The sequence below is a fragment of the Melospiza georgiana genome, chromosome 2 (genome assembly GCF_028018845.1).
Source record: "Melospiza georgiana isolate bMelGeo1 chromosome 2, bMelGeo1.pri, whole genome shotgun sequence".
Taxonomy (NCBI): domain Eukaryota; kingdom Metazoa; phylum Chordata; class Aves; order Passeriformes; family Passerellidae; genus Melospiza; species Melospiza georgiana.
The window spans coordinates 81,921,328-81,942,468 of NC_080431.1; the positions used below are offsets into that span (position 1 = coordinate 81,921,328).

At 48.7% G+C, this 21,141-nt stretch overlaps 1 protein-coding gene across 1 annotated transcript in view; it reads right to left on the reverse strand.

The window, feature by feature from the left end:
• The window catches only part of SIDT1 (SID1 transmembrane family member 1), a 39,855-nt gene that overhangs the window by 1,518 nt on the left and 17,196 nt on the right, over positions 1 to 21,141 (reverse strand). The window contains exons 5-25 of the mRNA XM_058045378.1: positions 20,605 to 20,706; positions 19,786 to 19,869; positions 19,562 to 19,655; positions 18,306 to 18,377; positions 17,846 to 17,939; positions 16,650 to 16,693; positions 12,755 to 12,826; positions 10,901 to 11,049; positions 10,231 to 10,304; positions 9,669 to 9,735; positions 8,963 to 9,036; positions 8,269 to 8,392; positions 7,138 to 7,255; positions 6,621 to 6,757; positions 4,874 to 4,982; positions 4,555 to 4,569; positions 3,709 to 3,785; positions 2,557 to 2,603; positions 1,685 to 1,790; positions 1,269 to 1,379; positions 383 to 496 (exon numbers count right to left, since the gene is read on the reverse strand). Of these exons, the coding sequence (XP_057901361.1) occupies positions 383 to 496; positions 1,269 to 1,379; positions 1,685 to 1,790; positions 2,557 to 2,603; positions 3,709 to 3,785; positions 4,555 to 4,569; positions 4,874 to 4,982; positions 6,621 to 6,757; positions 7,138 to 7,255; positions 8,269 to 8,392; positions 8,963 to 9,036; positions 9,669 to 9,735; positions 10,231 to 10,304; positions 10,901 to 11,049; positions 12,755 to 12,826; positions 16,650 to 16,693; positions 17,846 to 17,939; positions 18,306 to 18,377; positions 19,562 to 19,655; positions 19,786 to 19,869; positions 20,605 to 20,706 (1,884 nt within the window). The remainder of the gene's footprint in view (positions 1 to 382; positions 497 to 1,268; positions 1,380 to 1,684; positions 1,791 to 2,556; positions 2,604 to 3,708; positions 3,786 to 4,554; positions 4,570 to 4,873; positions 4,983 to 6,620; positions 6,758 to 7,137; positions 7,256 to 8,268; positions 8,393 to 8,962; positions 9,037 to 9,668; positions 9,736 to 10,230; positions 10,305 to 10,900; positions 11,050 to 12,754; positions 12,827 to 16,649; positions 16,694 to 17,845; positions 17,940 to 18,305; positions 18,378 to 19,561; positions 19,656 to 19,785; positions 19,870 to 20,604; positions 20,707 to 21,141) is intronic.

The window sequence follows — 21,141 nt, forward strand, 5'->3', positions numbered from 1 at the left end:
GCCAGAGTCAGGTCTTTCTGCCCAGGGATGTCTTCCTTTCAGATCTTCATGCCCTGCCTTTACGGGAGGTTTTCACAAATCCATGAATCATTGTTCACAGCAGCATCCCCTCAGCTTCCCCACAACAGCTGTGTGACTCACAGCCCCAGCGGGAATTTGAGGCCAGAAGGCACTGGCAGAGAGAAAAGATAAAGGAGAAAGCCTGATCCCACTGACAAGGAGCATCCCACTGTGAAGGATGTCAGGAGGTAGAGCCAAGCAGAGGAGTTGGGACACTTCGGTGGAGTTCTGGAGCAGGCACAGCTCCATGTGGAGAGAGGGGAGCAAGGTGAAAGGAGAGGGAGAGGCCATCCAGCAGAGTGGGAGGCTCAGCAGGACTCACCAGAAAGGAGAAGAACAAGGCAGCTGCAGAGAGGAAGTGCCAGACATCGTGGTCATCAAAGAATCCCAGCAGGATGCACGGCCGGTTCTTTTCCCGGGACTCTGCTGGAGTCTCCTAGGAGGGCAGGCAGAGGGTCAGGACCTGATATCCACCCCTACTGGGCCCTTGCTGGCCACACTAGACCCTGCAGGAATCACCCTGTCTTGACCCACCAAGCAGGATCCAGGAAAAGTTGCTGTGCTGGCCAGAAATGTGGCACGGGCAGGCCAGAAACAACACAATGTTATCCTTGGACTTCCAAATGGAACTGGGACCACAACCCACGTGCAAGGAGAACCCTCTGGTCTCCACCTCTGAGGTCCTGCATGGCACAAGTTGCACAGCCTCCACCAGACCACCTGTAACAAGCCCCTCATTTCCATGGAGATGGATGTGACATCCTGTTAGAAGGCACCCAGCCAGGATTTAATGGCTCCCAGACCACCAAGAGCCCTAACAACCCCAGGCAGGTTGACCTGGTTGACTCCAGGTGGCCATCTGCTCCAGGGATGTCTTCCATCCCTGGAGGATGGAAGGATTAGGATTTTCCCAGTTAGGATTTTCCTACTTTTCCTTCCAGATCCCCAGCTCCTCCTTTGTCCCCTAGGAAGGACCAGCCACCTCCAGATCACCTGGTTGTAAACAGCCTCTACACAGCTACAGTCATTTCTGGCTCAGCACAGCTTCCCATGCTCCCTTCACAAGTCTGCTACGTGAGTTAAACCCTTTTAGCTCCCCATGAGCAGCCCAAGACTCTTCTCCAGAGTCATTTTTGTGCAAAACAAGCAGCAGGAAGGAAAGATGATGAGAAAAAGATGGACAGAAGAACAGTAAAAGGGAAATTTACCTCCCAGCTGCTGAGGGTCTGGAAGAAGAAGTAGAGGGCAGCTGCCCACACCACTGCTGTGGCCACGATGCAGAACATGGGGATGGGCAGGAGCCTCTCAGAGCTGCGGAGCTGCAGACAGGGACACACCCTGAGTTCTGTCCAGGGCACAGAGCATGGGCTCACACACCAGCCTGTACTGCCTGCATCTGGGAAGGGCTGCCCACCCTCCAAAGACACAGCCCAGCCACCCCTGAAAAGGCTCCACACCACCCCTCCCCAACACCCTGTCCCAGCCAGAGCCCCACAAAGGTCCCTTCACATCCATCTGCAGCACCACAGGAACTCAAATCGCAGCCAGAAAAAAAGGGATGCAGCCCATCCCTTCCCCTTTGGAGCCAGGAGCCCCAGGGACAGCTACAGCTGCCTTCCATTACCTTCATAATGATGTAGAAGGCCAGATAGAGCAGCAGGTTGCAGATGAAGATTCCCAGTATGTAGGAGGCAAAGTCTCTGGGCCGATACACCAGCCCAAAGATAGCACTGAGGGAGAGGACAGAGGGACATCAAGCAGCTTCCCTTCACTGGGGACAGGGTACATCCCCAAAGTGACAGCCACACACTGCTCTACCCCCCACCAGTACTGCAGGACACAGCACCAGTGCCACACCTTCCCAATTCCCTGGGGGAAGTGCATTGCTTGCCTCTGCTCCCAGCCAAGGAAATTCAGCCATGGTCAGCTGCTGAAGCAACTGGAGACCCCAGAGGACAGGCAAGGGCCCTGGATTGCTTCCAACCCATGGCCAAACACATCTCCCTCAGTAGGATCTGGCCCTAGGCCTGTCCATTTGGTAGAAGGCATGTCCCTGAGAAGCAGCTTCAGTGAAAAGCAAGAGCCTGGGGCAATGATTTGAGGTGTCATCCAAGAGCTGATCCCTCCATGCAGTTACTGCTCAGCCAGGCTCCATGGCTATGTCTGCCAGGTCTCCTGCACCTTGGCTGTGCCAGAGATCTCCCAGCTCTGTGGGAAGCACAACTCAGCAGCACAGTCCCTGCACAAGCTCTCTGAAACACGAGCATGAGACACCCCCAGCTGAAATGCTCAGGGGATGCTCCATGTAGCTCTAGAGCTGCACTGCATCCCATGGATCTGCCAGCCACCCTCAGAGCAGCCTGCCTGCCCAAACATGTCAGGATTATTGCAAAGACACTGCTGCATCTCCCCATCACTCCAGGCCACCATGTCCCTGTACCAAACCCTGCTGCCCCCATGCACAAATACACAAAGCACCAACACCCCAGTACTTACAAAGACCAGTTCACCAGGTTCCCAACAATGAGCAGCACCATCCTGTCCTGGAGAAAAGACACTGATGATCATATAAAGTGATAAGAGTATGCAAAAAGGCCTTTGCCTCAGAAATTCAGGGGAGTATTATGTGAGGATTTGGAGTTCAGTTCCTGCAAACACACATGCACCTAGCTCTGTGGGAGCTTTTATCTGATGGGAACTGCTCTGACCCTCAAAAATTTTAAGAAAGTGTTGTAAGGAGACTAAACACGTAAAAAAGGACAAGCTCAGCACTTAAGGGATCAGCCTCAGGAGGTTCTGTGAATCCTCTGACTGCTTCTACTGTTTTTCTAGCTAGATTCCTCCCCTCCCACTGTTTTACAAAAGAATTACTGCAGAGAGCAAGGACGTGAAAGAGGATGCTTGGACAGCATCCTGCACATATTCAGGGAGCCTTTTCTTCCTTGCCATCTCACCATTAGCTGGGGAAGCACTGTAACAACAGCAGGCAGAAGGGTTATATCTGTGGGGCATGTGCATTTATGCTTACAGCTGCTTTCATGATGTAGCTGTTTCAGGCTGGCCAGGCTTACTTCATGCCTGAGTGGACCAGGTTTGCTTATTCAGAGATGGGAGAATAAATAAAAAATTAAGAAGGCTTATGGATAACAACTCCATGTAGCTTCAAGCCCTAATAAGCACTCTTTGCTAAGGAGAAAGCAATCAGTGGGACACAAGGTAACAGCCACCTTTTCTTAACTTTTTGCTATCTGCCCTGAGGTGCTGCAGAAATGGCAACTGCTTTAGCTTAAGCCACAGACCCAAAATAGCTGCAGCCTTCCCCAGAGAGGCTGCACTGCACAGAGCCTCCTACCTGTTCCTCTGAATGGATGCTCCCAGAGAGCAAGTGCAAAGGCACATCCTGCCACACTTGTATCACCTTTGCTCTGACGTTTTATTCACCAAGCCTGAGATCAGGGGAGGCCTGGAGGCTGGGGGTAAACCACTCCAGCAGAGATCAGAGACCTACACTTACCTAGCCATTTTGGGGGAAGGAGAACAAGGGGAGCAAGCACCATCACTTTTTCACACAGCTCCTCCTCTGTCCTCTGCACATTGCCTAAAGGAGTGAGGAACTGCAGGGAGGTGCTGGGATGAGAAGTCACCTACCATGTACATTGGTCGGCTGCACTGCTGGATACAGTCCGTGTACAGCACCATCACTGCTCGCCGAAATATGCCCATGTCTGTCAAAGGAAAGGGTAGAAAGCCAGGACAGCCAGCACACTGAGCTCTAAAATGGCTGTGAGGAAGAAGCTGACACCCACCAGCTGACAACAGAGAGCCCAAGGTGTCAGCAGATTCATGCCTTGCCCTTTGGAAGCACTCTGTGCTGAGCAGGAGGGCAGCCACCACAGGATGTAGATGGCATTTGGCCAGAACAACAGGTTACAACAAAAACAAATTTAAAATCCTCCTCTACACTAACACTGCCCAGAAGTCACACAGGCCCTGCCTGTGCATGTAAAGAGGCTGGCTTTGCAACCCCATCTCTGGAAGAAGTGTGTGTATGTAGGAAAGGGGAGAAGCTCCTTCCATGGAACAAGCTGCCAAAGCAGGGAAAGAGTAGAAACAAGCCCCACAGGCTTTAGAGGGTCCTAGAGGGGCAGAGCCCACTCAAGACACTCCTGCTCTCAAAATCTTGCAGAAGCTTCACTGCAGAGCCATCAGTGGCAGCAGGGATGGACAAACATGCATGAATACACATGTTCCCCTTTAGCCACAACACAGAGCTTGGAAAGGCTCCTGCACCAAGATCTGAGCTCTCCTGTGCTGGATCGCTCCCCTCCGGCCAAGGAACGGGACTGGCAGTGCTGCTGGCAAACTGCTTTCACTTCCCAAGAGCTGACCCCAGGTGGCACACGATCCTGCCTCCCCACACTCATCCATGCAATCCCTGGCTGCTAAAGCTCAGCACAATCAGTCCAAGAGGGGAAAAAAGAAAGCTGCAGTTACCTGAGTCAGGGTCATCTGAGGCAGACAGGGGCACAAGAGGAAGAAGAAATAGGTTTAAGCAGAGCACAAGAGCCAGGCTCCCCAGCAGACCCTCTCCCCCCCACCCCATGACAGGGTGTACCACAGCACTAGGGAGAACTGCAGCTCCCTCAGAGCACACAGCTCCTGCTCACTCCCACTGGGAATCAGGAGCACAAGGACTTCAGAGGCCAGGAAAGAGAGGACAGGATAGCCCAGAAGAGGGGCCACAGGACTGTGCTGCAGACGCAGGTGAGGACAGGAGGCACCTGGGAGGAGATGGTTCAGTCACAGCACTCACCGATCTTGAAGCGTCCCATGTAGTAGATCTGGGTGCTGAGAGCCAGTGAGCCCAAAATGTGGATCAGTGAGAAAATAACCCAGAACCACATGTCATTTTTTCCAAACACCTGAAAGCAAAAACATTTTAAAAGTAAACTGAGCCCTCTTTCAGCAGGACAGTCCTTTCCTGTGCTGTATCACCATGGGACATTAAACAACCTCACTGAATAAAAAAAAAAAAACAACCCTAAATCTTCCCACCAGAAAACAGATCTATAAATTCAAAATGAAGTCCAGAGAAGCAAGATTAGCTCAGCATTTGAAGAGGAGGCCATTCTTTCTGAATGCCCCTTTAGACAAGGCTGGCTGGACAGCACTGGCCCAGGGAGCAGAAATACAAGGCCAAGTAAGCTCTCTCTGCTGAGCTGGGCAGCAGCTCTCTGGCCAGGAGGTGGATTTTTACAAAGGCAGACAGGGAACCAACCATTACTTTAACAACTGTACTGAAGTAGACCAAAAAGAACAGAACTGCTCTGCAGGCAATTGCTCCTACAGTGCATTTTCATTTTATTTAAGGACTGGAAGTCCTGCAAGGACTGGAATGACTGCAAGCACAGGTTAATGCTACATTAAAATCCTAATTTCTCATTCATACAATAAGAAGTCCAGAAACTCTGATCTGCCATCAGGCTGTGACCACTTCCCCACCCTGGGGCAAAGCATTCTCCTGAAATTTCACTTTGTGTGGGCAGAGATAAAAACCCACACACTAAAAAGCAAGCAGAAAAGACACCTGTCCATGAATGGAACAAGGGAGACATGCTGCTTTCAAGCTCCACTGAACAGCTTCAAAGCATCCCACAAAAGATAGAGCAATTCATAATAAAGTCTCAGTGTTTTGAACCTTGTCAAGATCTACCACACCTATCAAGAGATTCTTGGGAAGTCCCAAGGTCACCAGCTCCTCCTGCATGCCTTATCCCACAGACAGTCTTGTAAACAGAGACCTCGGCATTATTTGGTAGTGAGGAGCTAACAGCCCACTGGGATCTAGCTGCTAGTTCAGAGCAAGAATTCCATGGATTTTGCCTGGTTAGTGATGAATGAAAATGAGTCCTTCAAAAGAAGAGAAGCAGAGACTTCCAAGGAAAAGCACAGCTTGAGGATCCTGGTGAGCCCAGCTCAGTACTTGCAGTGCTACAGGCAAAGTAGCAAACAGGCGAAGTCTCATAGCTTCTGCTCCAGGGCCCTTCCATAGGCAGGTACTCCAGGAATTTGCCTGAGAGCCCCCCATGTATCATCCCAATCCTGCTCCTCTCCAGAAATACAAAAATCAACTGCAGGAGCTGTAACAAACAAGATGGAGTACTCCAAAGGGGAGAAATAGGCACAGGCAACTAGGTATAAGATACCTGTCTTGAAGCCCAGCCAGCCTCACCCCTCTTTCTTCAAATGTGAATCATGCCCCAGGAAGACCATCTGTGCACATCTGAATTTTTCCTCTTGAGAAGGATGGCATGTGGTGGGCAAAGCCCAAAACAAGAGCCTGCCTAGAGGAAACTGTTCTGCTCTTCTCCTGCCTGAAAGGTCAGGGGAAGGAAGGAGGAAAGCCCAGCAGAACTGAGAATTCAAATGCTGACAGCTGCTTAACACACTCTTATCTTACTCTGCTGCTTTCCCCAGCCATTTTCACACCTCAGCCATGTTCCCAGCCATGCCACCTCCCTCCAGAGAAGCAGTGTAGAAGGAGTAAGAGGGAGCCCTACCACTCCAAGGACAGCCAGGGAGATCACCACAGCAAACGAGGCGTAGGCGGAGTAGGCGCTGGCATTGATGTCTGGGTGCCGGGTCTGGTAGAGCTTGAGCATGCACAGCCCTGCAATCATGTACATGAAGGAGGTGTCTGTGGAGGGACACAACAGAAACAGTGTGAACACCTTCTGCCAGTGGCCCAGAAAGCTGCTCCAAGGGCACACACAGTGTCAGGGATCTGTGCCTGCCAGCCTCAAGTTTGGCCCTGCTGCTGCACCACACTGTACAGCACTTTGTGCTTTGCCACCTTGCAGCAGCACATCTTCTGTGCTCTGGAGCAACAGAAACTAAACAGGATCAGAAAATAAGTGCCCACAGGGCATCACAACCTCCTGACTGAGCTTTGAAACAGGCAGGGTCCAGGGAGACTTGCAAGGGTAGAGAGAGATGGGAAACGTCAGCAACTCAGCAAGAGACAGAACATGGTGAATCCTAGCTCCAGCTCAAAAGGAGAAAGTAAAATCAGCTTACCAAACTGGAAATTGGAGTAATTAGGGCAGACGTGGTAACAGGCACTGAGCACCCCTTCCATCATCAGAGCAATGCCCATAGCATAGAAGAGACCAAAATGCTTTGGGATCCCATAGTCCTGGAAGAGAGCAGAGCTGTATAGTGAGTGCCCTCAGTGTCCTGATCACAGGCAAGTTTCCATTCTCCATCACTTCATTCCTCCTAACTCCTACACAAGTCCTCCAGTCACCAGTGCAGCACAGAGTCCTGGGTGCCACCACAGGATCTGGATTTAGATACATGGCATAGCCAGGTGAATCCACAGGCAGCAAACCTAAGCTAATCACCCTGGAAGTTCGCATCTGAAGACCTCGGTGTCTTGGTACTGACATCATGAAAATCTCTGTCCTGTACGTCCTGCCATACTACATCCTGTCCAAAACAGAGAGGACTGACCAGAATTGCTCTTGTGGTCAGTAGGGTCTTAGAAGCTCTTGAGCAGAGCCCATCAGCCAATGTGAGAAGGCATTTCCATCCCAATTTGGCCATGATTTCACCTGAAAACCACAAGCAGCAGACCCTTACAACTCCTATTGCCTTTACTTGATACCAAGCCCATGAGAACAGAGCTGTTTGTCTCCAGAAACCACCAGCACCTCTGCCCACAGGGCTGCAGATTTCTCCATCCTCTCCCACGAGAGCCTAGAGAAGCTCTGGCTACAAGAATCTCTGCTTCAGAGACTGAGGCAGCCAAATTCCTCTGAGTTATCGTAAGCAGCTCTTGTGTAAGACAAATCAAACTTCACTATAAAGAGAAGCATCTTGGGACACTCCTGCTGTCCCAGTTCCTCCACAGCAAGAACTGTAGGAAAATCCAGAGCCATGGGAATCCTCCCTCTATTAATCTCCTTGTCTTCAAAGGCCCAGGCTGGGTCACCAACCACAACAGTATGGACATACTGCAAGCAGTAAAGCACTGGGGTGTGCAGGAACACAAGCATCCCACCTAGACTCTTCTAGGAGGGAAAAAAGAGGAGGATTCAACCTTCCAGCAAGGAAGACAAGTGGAAAACCCATTGTGTACCACTCTGGTTTTTGAGTCCACTCCATGTTCCCTGCCTCCACTGAGCCCCACGCAGCCATGCCTCCTACCAGGGTGTAGATATCCTTCATGTCCATGGCCCGGCGGTGGAGGATGTCCCTGCGCAACACGATGAGGAGGAAGAGAAAGCCCAGCATCATGTGGCCCACGTTGCTGAGGATGTTGTTGAAGGCACTGCAGGAAAGAAGAAGGTTTAAGGCAAAGGCAGCACAGCAGCAGGAAGCTGAACCCTGGGTTGTGATAAGCTGCATCCATTTTGCTGCCCCCTCCACCACCTTCCACCTCCACACCTGCCAAACTGCAATCTAACACTCCTGATGACAATTTTAATTTGAATAGTTCACCTGTCCCCGTTCATTTAACACTTCTGAGAGATTCCCAGCTCTGGGCTTTCTTTGGATGCACAGATTAATTTAGAGAAATGCTACACTGGAAGGATTGATCTGAACTTCTTTGCAGAGCTGCTGCTCCTTGGAGAAAAGTGTCCAACAGAGTATAGAAGCACCTCATTGCTGTGCCAAGGATTTGTAAGGGGTACCCAGGTGCCACAAGCTCTAGGGTGAGTGTGTCTCACTGCAACAGAGCAGCACAGCTGAGCAAAACACAAAGATCAGAGTCCTAAACTCCCAGTGGTCTTATCAACATTGCTACTGTGAGCCTGGCAAGCATAAAATCCCGACCTGGGCACAGCACAAACACTCGGGAGGCATGAGACAAATATGCAGTGAGGAAAGGGTCACTCACCTCAGCACCCCAAGGGGATGAGCACACAGAAAGTTGTAATAGCAGATGTCCTGATTGCCAGTCACATTCACCACCTGGACAGATGGGAGGCCTGCCATTAGCAAATCCTCCCTGCTCTGGGGGGTTTGCCCCATGCAAACACAGCACAAACACAAGGTGTACCAGGACACAGCCTAGCTCTAGCCCCAGCACAGGGAGTACTGACATCTGCAAGCAAAGCTTTGAGGGTGGGACAAGATGTTGTCAAGGGCCACAAATCTGATAACAGTCCTCAGAGGAAACATTGTGTGCTCTCAACCCCCCCACCAACAGACCTGCTTGCAGATATCTGCATAACAGCAGGGTAGCAAAGGTTGGGAGAAGGCAGGAGAAATCACAGCAAACACTACTTGCTTTCAGCTGTCCCTTAGAGATAACATCAAATTCCTCCTGTCTCTAAAATAAAACAGGACCCAGATGAGCCATCAGTTGATCAGGAAAACAGCAGCACTCCCACTCCCCAAGCAGAAATAGCAGAAGAGCAAGCCCAATGAGCCAAGCTCACTGTAACATCAACACAGTGCAGCAGGAGCAGCTAAGGTGAACTGCTCCTCACACAGAGCAGAACTGCTGGGTGATCCCAGTTCCACTGTGACTGTCACCCTTGCCCAACACTACCACAGGGCAAGTTTAAAGCAAGAGGGGGCAGCCATGGGGCCAAACGCACCGTCTGGTAGGTGATGACCAGCTGGATGACCGGCAGGGCGTAGAACACCGCAATGGTGATGATGTTCCTGCAGAGGGGAGACAGCAGCAGCATTACACACACACCAAAACCAGGGGGGCACACCCAGAAGAAAGCCCCAGAGCGCTCGTGGAGGAATGTGCACACCTCTCTGCTCTGGGGTTACCATCTCATTGTGAGCCCCTGAAGCAGAGGAGCACACAGGAGGCAAACCAGAGGCACAGGAAAAGCCAGGATGCTGGCCACAAGCTCGTGGGTTTGAGTGCCAGTTTCTCTCCATTCCCATTATGTTTCAGTGCACTGGTTGTTACCATGCTTAAAGGCAAATGATGCAAAACAGAATCCACTGCCAGGATCATGTGTGCACTGGTCCACAAATATCTTTACTTGAGGTATGTGGGATCTACAGTTACTGATTAGAACAGGGTCAGAATGGGCAACAGGGTAGTTCAGAAGTGGTTCAGAAGAAAGGCATGTGGACAGACTCCACAACCAGAGACTCTGGATCCAGAGTTTGGGTCTTACCAGTTTGCTTTCTCCTTACCAGAAATAGATTTTGTATTTTTTGCTGACAATTCTTCGGTCTTTCCTGGACAAATCTGAGAGATAGAGGAACACCTAAAACATTATCAGGTGGGGAAAGAGGGAAGAAAACACAAAAGAACCAAAGTAGATTACAGATGCCAGTAGGAGATCTTGACATATTTGCAGCTTGGTGATATTTGAACTGGTTTTACACAGTGAACTCACTGTGTCCCTTGATTCTATGGGGGGGAGTTCTGCAAAATTCTCTGACTTCCAGGAATGGCTCCAACCACACAGAGCAGTGCAGGATGACAAAAGGAGGCAGTTTGAGAGCTGCTGGCTTAAAGCCCCTCTGTACATCCACTGTAATCACACTACTTGTACTAAATAGCCACCTACTGTTGCAGATTATTTTCTCCCTATCTTCACATCTCCTTGAACTTCTCTGGGCATTTTCCTCCTTTCTCAATAGTCCCCAATACATTTTGATTTTCCATATTAAAGCACTCAATTCACCAGCACACTTATCACAGTGGGAAAACTTCCAGTGACTGAAAAAAGACTAAGAAGCACACTCAGCTGTACTGGATGAAATCCACCCTGAAAGGGAACAGGATTTTTGAGATTTCACTGACGTGACCAGTCCTGGTCACGGCCCAGAGGCGCCCGGGGGCGCGCACCGGCCGTACCTTAGTGCGGATGATGTTCTTGTCACTCTCAATCTCCGGCATGGTGTCGAAGTCGCTCTCCTCCTCCACGGAGCTGTCGGTGTCCGAGCCGGCCGGGGCCCTGCGCTCCGGGGAGGACAGCTGCCGGGCACCGCTGGAGCTGGACTCGTCTGGGCCACAGCAGGGACAAGGAGACACACAGGGTCAGGGCTAAATCCCTCTGTGCACGGCAAAACTCCAGCTGGCCCACATGCCTTGATGCTTTGACAAGTTGATAGGGTCAGTTCAGGGAAAATTTTTTTCCATGATCATCATAGACATATTTGATGTAAAATCCTTTCATTGGGATCTTTTCTCCTGAGAAGCTGAGGGGCCTCAGAAACAAAATGTAAACAATAATTATCTACTGCTGTGGAATGCAACAGGTGGATCTTTGATTGGTCTCATGTGGTTGTTTTTAATTAATGGCCAATCACAGTCCAGCTGTCTCAGACTCTCTGGTCAGTCACAAGATTTTATTATCATTCCATTCCTTTCCTTTCCTTTCAAGCCTTCTGATGAAATCCTTTCTTCTATTCTTTTAGTATAGTTTTAACATATCATTTTCTTTTAATATAATATATCATAAAAAAATAAATCAGCCTTCTGAAACATGGAGTCAGATTCTCATCTCTTCCCTCATCCTGGGACCCCTGTGAACACCACCACCTTTGGTGACCCTGACTGAAGAAAAATTCCACATTGGGTGAACTCCGAGTGAGAACATTGCCACACATGATCCCAAACCTTCCAGCAGTTTTAGGTGCTCAGCTAAGAGCAGTCTGAAGAACTATTATCTTCCCCTCTCTGCAGCATTTTAGTTTTTACTCTGCCTTTATTCTATTACTTTTCATCTCTTAACATTTTTGACTCTCTAGTAGCCCAGGCTCTGAAATCTGGCAATCTGAGACAAGACAAATACCTCTAGAGAAAGAAGCAGACTGTTAAGGGTCAAAACCACACTCACCTAGTTAACCTTCAGATTTTATGTAAGCTTTATATATATCTAAGCTTTTCTAAAAATACTGTAGAACAGAAGACAAAGAAGAAAGTCAAATTTTCAAAGCAAGCAGGGTACCAGCTTTATTCCCATTGCATCCCTGGTACGGGGTCACATAAAGGTTAGCAGGACCTGCCTGCACTTCCCACAGGCTGGGCAACTCCCAGCTCATTGCCCACATCGACATGGGCAGAACACAGCTTTCTTCCTCACTTCCCAAATGCTTTTAAAAGATTTCTTTGGAAAAAGGGGAAGGAGGGGTAAAGCGGCCATTAAGCCCTCAGGAAGGTTCTTTCTCCTCTGCCTCTAGGGCATGATTCACCTGTTGGCAGTAAGACATTATTTCTTCCCTAGTGAAACCCCTGGGGGCAAGAAACTCTGATTGTGTCTTGCTTTATGGCACACAACCCTTCAGCCTCCCAGGGACAAGCATGCTTTGGTTTAAAGGCAGGCTGTGAGCTAATAACAGCCTCCTAGAAGCTTGCTTGAGAGGGACCGTTTTCAGTCACTAGTAAATGTCCTGTCTGAAACAGCATTGTCACCCGCAGCTCTCAGGTGACTGTAGCTTTGCCTAAGACATTTCCAATGACAGTCTCTTAGGGCACCTCTTTCAGATTTGCCACTTTTATTATGCAGATGCTTTTCCCTAAAGTGCAACCTGAACCTCACTAACTGCAATTTGGTTGTTTGGGTTTTGTTTTGTTTTTCAATAGTTGCCAGATGCTCCTAAAGTAGCTTGCAGCTTTATTCTCCTCTGATGTTAAATGACCCTAAAAGTGCCTTCCTCCACCCCAGGGAGAAGCCTCCCTGTGCCCCAATTCTGGAATATACTGTACCAATAGCACCGTAGCTGCTTCCCTCAGGAGTGCTGGCTGAGATGGGGTGTGAAGAAGTCATCATCCCAGATCCTGCAATGAAACAGACCCAGGAGGGACTGTTAGCTTCATGTCAGTGCATCAAAACATCTCTGAGGAGAACACAAACATCCTGAAGAGTTGGAGGGGCTTGGGAAAATGAACATTTCTCTAAACAGATGGCAGCCTCCCTCTAGAGCATACTGTGCAAAAGGGAAACCCTCGTTTTGCAGTGTGAAGGAAACCCATTCCCTTCAGCCTCCCCACACAGGGTGCCAGTGAGACTGGCAGCAGGAGCCCCCTCCAGCACCCTGCACAGATCACACTGTGGGATGCAAGACTTGGTAAATTTTAGAGCAAGTCTCATGATGTTCTTAACAGCCTTCTGAATTTCTAGTTCTTCTCTTTCCTCATCTCATGCAACTCTTCAAATCTCTTCAAATCCTGCTGCCTTCAGCTATCTCTGGAAGAGTCACAGACTTTGGCAGGACAGCTGCTACATAATTTTAGCCAGTCAAGGAGAAAGAAAAAAATGCTTTATGCAAAAAGTGGTAATGATCTCGTGCTGATGACAAGAAGGGCAAGCCTTTGAGGGCTAGGAACATCCTGCCTCCTGCCCACATATATGAAGCAAGGAGGAGTGCTCTCCTGCCTCCACATTCCCTCTTTTTGCTCCCAATGGTGGAGCTCAGCAGCTGACCTACATGGCAGGAAACAAAGCCAGCTGAATAATCCCTTCACCAAGAGGTCAGTCACAAAAGGGAGGGAAGCAAGGCAGCAGGAACAGGACCACGGTTTCCAGTAGTGACAAACAGTGAGACAGGTTAAGAAGTTGCTTTAAAGCTTCATCCCTGCAACAATCTCATGTGGTCAGTCAGCAGCACAGCAATGCAGAACATGGCACAGTATTTAAAGCCTTACTGCAGCCTGGCAATGGCCTGGCTTCCCAGTACTTGACTGGTCTCAAAGTGACAGGCACAGAGTGCTCTTTCCAACTGGAAAATCTGGGCATTTCTGTAACACCTGGCATAGGTTTTTATACCATTTTCATCAGCCACAAACTTAGAGAGATCTAAAACTTATCCCTGACTGAATCCAGGTCAAATATCATTCAGCAATGATATTTGATATTTCAATTCACAATTACTGCTTTTTTTTTTTTTTTTTTGCATGTCTGCTGTGCTTGTTGGGCTGGGGGCTAAGACTTGGTCTCAAATTTTGGCTCCTTTAGGCTCCTGCCCCAACCCCTCTGTAAGAGAAAACAAACAGCTCAGAGGAGCTTCAGAAGGGGAACATGGACTGAGCACCAGAGGGAGGGCTCTGGCACACTGCAGCCCCCAGGTGACAGCCCTTGAGCCCTGGGCTGAGATTGGCAGGATGTTGTTGTAGGTTGAGGCATGAGCAAGATGCAGCTTCTACTCATCACCTCAAATCCAATCTCCCTCTCTCATGGAAGCTTTTCCTGATTTGGAAATCCAGATCACTGGGAAGAGGGCAAAAGCATTTCCCTATGTTCACATCAGCAAGGTACTAGCACAATTCCTAGGCCTGTCAGTCCTGTTCCACGAGGATACTCCCTCCTAATTTTAGACCAGGCTTTATTCTCTCAAGTGACCTGTCAACCTTCTCTCCCAAGTTACCAAAGATTTCAATCTGGACAAAGCAGGCAAGCCAAGGAGAAAAAGCACTCTGCCCTGACTCTAACAGCTACTTTGGACCCAGCTCACCCACTAATTTCCATCCCACTTCCCACTGGGAGAGTGAGTCAGCAAAGTAAATGTACCACACCAGGCGTGGTTCCTCCAGCTATTGCCTCCACCAAACAGTGAGGATGTGGAAGGGAAGGTGTGCCATGGGATTAAAAAAGAAAAAAAGGGAACCACAGAGGCCCCAGATATAAGATGGATAACAAGAGCAAGGAGGCACATGGAGTGGCAGGACATTCCAAGACCAATGGCAAAGACACATTGCTGAGCACTTCCATCCAGTCCCTTGGTGGGGAAAAGGAATAGGGGGTAATGAAGAAGGCAAGATCCAGGGGTACTTGGGAGGGAAAGAAATTCCAAAGGGTGGGAAGGGGATTAAAAAAAAAAAAAAAAAACAGAGAAAGCCAGTGTGTCCACTGATCTGGAAGACAGGGAAGCTGCTAATTACCATTTTATAAGCATCAGTCAGACACACCCTGAAGAGACAATAGATGAAGAAACAGCGTGTGGGTAGGACATGATTCCCCCCCAGAGGAAAGGACATGGCTGCACATTCAGTGCCAGGTATGTGAAAGTGGCAGTGCATTACAAGGGAGAGGACAGGTCACAGAAGCAGCAGGTGCCTCTGGGAGGAAAGCTGTAAACTATGAAGAACTGTGCTCCTCTCTCCCTCCACAGGGATGCTGTTCAGCAGTCCTCCAGGCCCAGCAACCCAGTTCTCTACTCTCCAGGTGCCTACTAAGTCCAGCATCTGTGCCCGGCAGCTCTTTGGGAACTTTCCAAACACCAGAATTTAACTTCCACCTCTCAGCAGGGCAGTTTAGAAGGCAGCTTCTAAGTTGGCTTCAGCACATTAAACCTCAGCTGCAGCACCAGCAGCACTCCCTGGGACTTCTGGTCTCACCTGGCTGAGACTGTGTCTCCTTGTCTTAGACAGTGACTCCTTGTCAGCACCCTGGAGCTCTTCCACAGCCTTGGACAGGTCTTTTCATCTTACTCACTTCCCAACACACAGGCCTTTCCCATTGCTCCAGTGCCCTAAGACCTGCTCTTGTTCTACAGCAGGATCCATCCCAAATGATATAAAATTAGATCATATTTATGGACACTTTTACAGTTCCCTGTACATGCTGTGAAAAAAAAAAAAACAAACCCTTTCACATGTATTCCAAATACAGGGATACATGTGGATCTTAGTGGCTGACAAAACAAGTCTAAGAATTCAAATGTCCCCAGGTCCTCAGCACAAATATTAAGCCAATTAATGCCAGTCAGAGTGAAGTTCCACTGCTGACCCTTTAAACACAGCTCAGTTATACTACCCTGCTTATCTGATGGGATGCAGCAGACCAGAGAGACTGAAAATGCTCACATCAAAAAAGGAATAACATCAAGAACCTCTCAATGCTGCCAAGACTATGTTCTCCCTTCCTCTAGGAGAGAGGTACAAATGACCTCAGCACCAATGCTTTGAACTACTTTGCAGGCACTAAATATTTAATCAAAATGAAAAGATCCCATGCCTCACCAGAAAGCAAGAAGATCCCAGTGCCCCCATCCACATGACAAAAACTTCCATCTTTCACTGGCAGCTTCTTAGATGCAGCCCTGTTTTTATAAGGCAGAAGGCTGCAGCTTGTGGAAATGTGGGTGCAGCACAAAGTAAACTGAATCCAATGCCAACACAAATATCATAAACACAACTACCTAACTCTGTTAGTCATTCATTCAGCTGGCTGCCTGCAATGTCCAGTGAAAAACAATTAAACATTTAAATTCAATTAAAAGACTGCATGCTTAAACCAGGTAGAAGAATTCTTGAAGCATAAGAGCTGACATACTCAAAAGTGCCTTGCTTAAAAATCAGCAGACCTGGCATCAGGAACATTTGCCTGTAGCCAGGTCCAGGCAAGGCTTGGGCCTCCTCTACCCCTTTAAAGGCAGCTCCTAGGGGCAGGAGTCAGGACCAGGTTCAGGGCAGCTGGCTTCAAAGGACTCTTGTGAGGGCAGAGAGGGAGCTCTAACATCCTTCCTCAGCACCAGAGACTGTGTGAGCTACCAGGGAAGACAGCTCCAGGACAGAAGGTACTGCACTGACAGCCTGTCCTGTGCCTGGCCTGGGGCCTGTGCTGCTCACTCAAAGCTGTCACACGACAGAGAAGAGACCTTACCATGCTCAGGGCTCAATCTCCCAGCTGAAGCCTTCCTCTGAACCCTGCAAAGCAACAGACAGCACTCATGAGACAGCCAACAAACCTCAGCACCTGCCAGCCATGACAGGATTATCTAGGACACCAACAGGTAAATACGGCACAAGCTCTAAAAAAACAAACAAAACCAACAAAAATAAGCACAAAAGAAACAAACGCACATAACAACAAAAAAGAAGAATACTGCTTGGACTGGACACAACTCAGCCATGACTGCTTGCTGTTTGTCTCTCTAACTTCCAAAGCAACAGAGGGCTTTTTCACCCCCTCAGCTATCCACCAGAGGCAGGACAACCATTTCCATGACTTATCCCATCCTACACTGCTCAGTATGTTGGGAGAGACCTTCATACCATCTTTCCAAACCCATCTTCCCTGCTCAGTGGAACAAGCATGTATGAATCTCCTGAAGTGGCAGCAGGGTTTAGAGGCACTCATTAGCACAATGTTCAAGAAGCCCATATCACCTCTGTCAATGCAGATATCAAGCAGAAAGAAGATGGTAAAAAACAAACAAACCAACAAAAACCCCCTGCCAACATACTGCCACAACACAGAAAAATATCAGCAAATAAGAGCACACACTTAAGTAATTTCATTGAGTTGTTCCAATGAAATGTATTTTCATTGATGTGTCATGAAGTTAAGCCATGCCCATGCCGATACTCTTCTCAACACAAGCCCAGACACCAAAGTCTGGGGCAGGGGAGGCAGGTAAGGAAGGAAATAGCATTTTCCTTCCTTACTCCTTACTCCTTCCATGGAGTCCCAGCATTCTTGGGACTCCAAGGCCCAATTTGTGTCACTGCACTTACTGCAGTTCTCAGTGCAGCATGCTCTCACACTCCATATCCCAGACTGGTCCCTTCACAATTCCCACCTGCTGCCCAGTGTCCTTACATAAGAAAACACAGGGTTGGGGCACTACAAGACTGGGAGGGCAGACCCTCAGATTATCATCCTTCCTATGGTCCCCATAGCAGAGGAAGAAGTATTTTCTGGCTGATGATCAGCAGGAGCCCACTGAGCAGTCATGGACTTCTTCAGCTGCTCTGCTTAGATGCTTGCCACCCCACTCATCCCAAATCTTCTGCAGGGTGTGGTGCCCCTGATGACAAGAAACAGAAAGGCTGTTCTTTTATAACCCCTTGACTCACCTAATGTAGTGCACAAAAGCAACAACCACTGAGCCCAGGTAAAAGGAGAGGAAACCCAGGAAGCTGAAGAACATGGCCTGCACATAAACAGACTCTGAGGAAAGAGAAGGGATCAGTCAGCTCACAGGGCAGCAACAGCACCTCTCAGGGTCACCACTCTTCCCAATACCACCTTGTAAAAATGCCCAGCCCCAAACAGCCCTTCCAAACCCATTTGCTTTCTTCAAAAGGCCTTGACAGAACCTGTTCAACATGATCTGTCCCCATTTTCTTCACCCCCAGAGCTAGCTGGTGTGCCACACAGCCCTTCCTGGAAGGGAGCAGGCTCCAGGTGGTTTTGTCTCCTTAGTTGGAGCTGTCTGCACCATTCCATCAGAGGCTGCTGGCCCAGTCACACCCCTGTATTCAGAAGTGCCAAGTTCCCCTGCAAAGTTGCATTGCTCTGCCCAAAGACACTGACTTTTAATGGAGGGCACAATTGTCACTTGAAGGTTCTTTGTCCTCTGCAGGTTCCAGGTACGATTGACATTCCCTGTGAGATGCACAGTGCACAGAAAATATAAAAACAATCAACATTAATGATTTCTAGCACTGATCTTGGTTCTCTGAACTTGCAAAACCGACAGGGTCTGGCTTTTCACTAAAATGTGTAGGTGGTTTTGCTTAAAAATGTTCTCTGATCTATCAATATACAGCTCTTCCCAAATCTTTCCCCCTTCCTCCCCGTTCACAAACTTTTTTCAGACAAGAAATCCCTGCTTGAGCCTTCCATATATTGCTTAATTCTGGATGTCTGAATCCCAAAGGCATCTCAACTCCTATTTATTTAATCCCCAAAGGAGAGGTTCTCTTATTACAGGCAGTGGGAGTCCATTTTTGCCTTAGGCCAAATCTCTGTGAGTAAAACATTTCTGTGCAGAATGCCACTACAGGAACTTGCTCTGTTTCTGCAGGGCTTAGCACACCTGGCCAGCACAGCTCTGCTAACAGCATTAGGATGAGAGAATGACACTCCAAAGGGCACACTTCTTTTTTTGTGGGAAAACTGGGGCAGAAAGGTGGCAGGGGAGTAGCAAAAAGCTGTTGAGGGAGCCCAATATATCTGCTGGTTGCAGCCTTGCTTCTTCTACAGGGAGGAATTTTTGAGGCTTTAAGAATAGGAATGTTCCCACTCCAGTTACAACCACTGCATGAGTGGTGGAGACTTTGCTTTTACCACTGCCCAGCAAGTGGACAGAGTGTTTTCTGTCTGGAAAAGACACTAGAACAAGTCTTTTGTAAAATTATTCTCCCAGAATTGCCAATTTCAGAGCTGTCACAGATCCCAAGATAGCAGTTGGAGAAGATGCTTTCTGCAGGAACTGAGACTCCATGGAGCCAGGAGGATAATACAGCAGCAGGGAGCAGAGGTGAGAACCAAACAAAAGGCTGTAAGCAGCATTGCCTGGATGACTCCAGTGTCTCCCAAGGCCCCAGTGGTGCTGCTGAAAAGCACATAACTCCAGCATGCCAGGCACTGCACTAGCCAGCCACCTCCTGCATTTATCAGGACTTTTAACCTGCCCAACAATATCAAATTGACACTCCACTCTTCCTCACAACTACCTGGGTAAGACAGACCTACACAATCACCTGGTGGCATCCCACAGGAAGGTCCTAAAAGACTGCTCCATCACTCAGATGCAGCAATCAAATCCACCTGCCAGAAAAACTCACCATGAATTGAAGAAGGCACAGAACCCCCACAGGCGTAATCCTCTGGCTTGATGACGAACACAACGAAGAACTGCTCACCTGGGAAATCTTTTCTCTACACAGAAGGATGGAGGAAGACAGAAAATCCATGAGACACAAAGCCTCTCCCCTCCAACAGGCCAGAGATCAGGTTTTAATCGCTACACAGGCAGCAGAAAACACTGGGACACAAATCAGCATCTCACCTGCACAGTTATGGCTGCCTGCTTTGTCATAGACTGATAAACACCATTGAACTCCACGTTATGGTCCAGGTCATACACTGGGCACTAAAACAGACAGCTAAGGGTTAAACCAGGGACAACATCCAAACTATTTTCTAAGGAAGCCAGCTGGAAAATACAGCACAAAACAGCCCTAGCTGGGGTATCCAAGGGAATAGAACCTCTTGCATCTCTGTCTGCTCCCATACTGCAGCCCCCTGCATTATTCAGGGAGGTGGGAAAGGAGAAGAAGTATGGGGCTATTTCCCAGCTGCAAGCAACAGCCAACCTCCATGACAGGAACACCCCAGGAAAAGGGGTGAAATATACAGAAAGGAGCAAAACTCAAGGCAGAAAGATATTGTGTGTCTGAAAATCAGAAGTTCCCCAAGCTGCCTTGAACCAGGGGAGAGTCAAAGGAACAACACTGTTCCCTCCCTGAGGCACCAACATTCCACCCAACACCCTCCATGGAGAGACAGAGCCATATCTCAGGGCAGCAGGGAACCTCACAAGGGAGACATGAAGTCCCTCTGTGGAATGTGTTCCCTATGGATAGGCTAGAAAGGAACAGCTTGTTCACCTATTTACAACAAAAGTCTCTGTATGAGCTGCTTGAACTCAGCATCTCTGTCTTGGCCTCCTTCCCACAGAATTTTCATTCCTCTTTCAGGGGCTCCCTTCACCACCACCACCAGAGCAAAGCCCTGCCTTGGGCTTTTCCCTCTGCAGGGCCCAGACCTCTCAGAGCTGGACACAGCTCCAGCAGGCAGCTCCTCACCCTCCTCTGCTCTGACTTACCACAATATCCTGCACAGAGACAACTGAGCATGGGTAGGCTGCATCAGACACCACATTGATAATGACTGAATCGACATCCTGAGGAAATTTGTACAGAAAATACTGTGGAGAAAGCAGAGTACAAGAGACATGGTCCAGAAATCACCCTTGGCAGTATCTTCAACACCATCCCAAGCTACCTCAACAAGCCCTAGGTGGGCTTTGGGGTTGGATGTGGATGGCTTTCATAAAAAAAAAAACCAGATTTTAAATATTAAGGCCTTACACCACAGAAGAGCAGATTAAATATACACAGGCAACTGTCCCTCTTGCACAGTATGCTAGACACAAACATCCTCAATGTGCAAAATACAGCATTGATCCCTTCCCCTCTTTCCCACCTGGTGAAGTGACTTCATTTTACACTCCATTCCATTTTACATTGATATGAGCAATTTCCAGATGTTTCCATACTGCTGGCTGTACTTTCATATATGGAAAACATCATGGGCTTTCTCAAATGGGTTGCCTCAAAGACAGACCATGAACAGTATTACA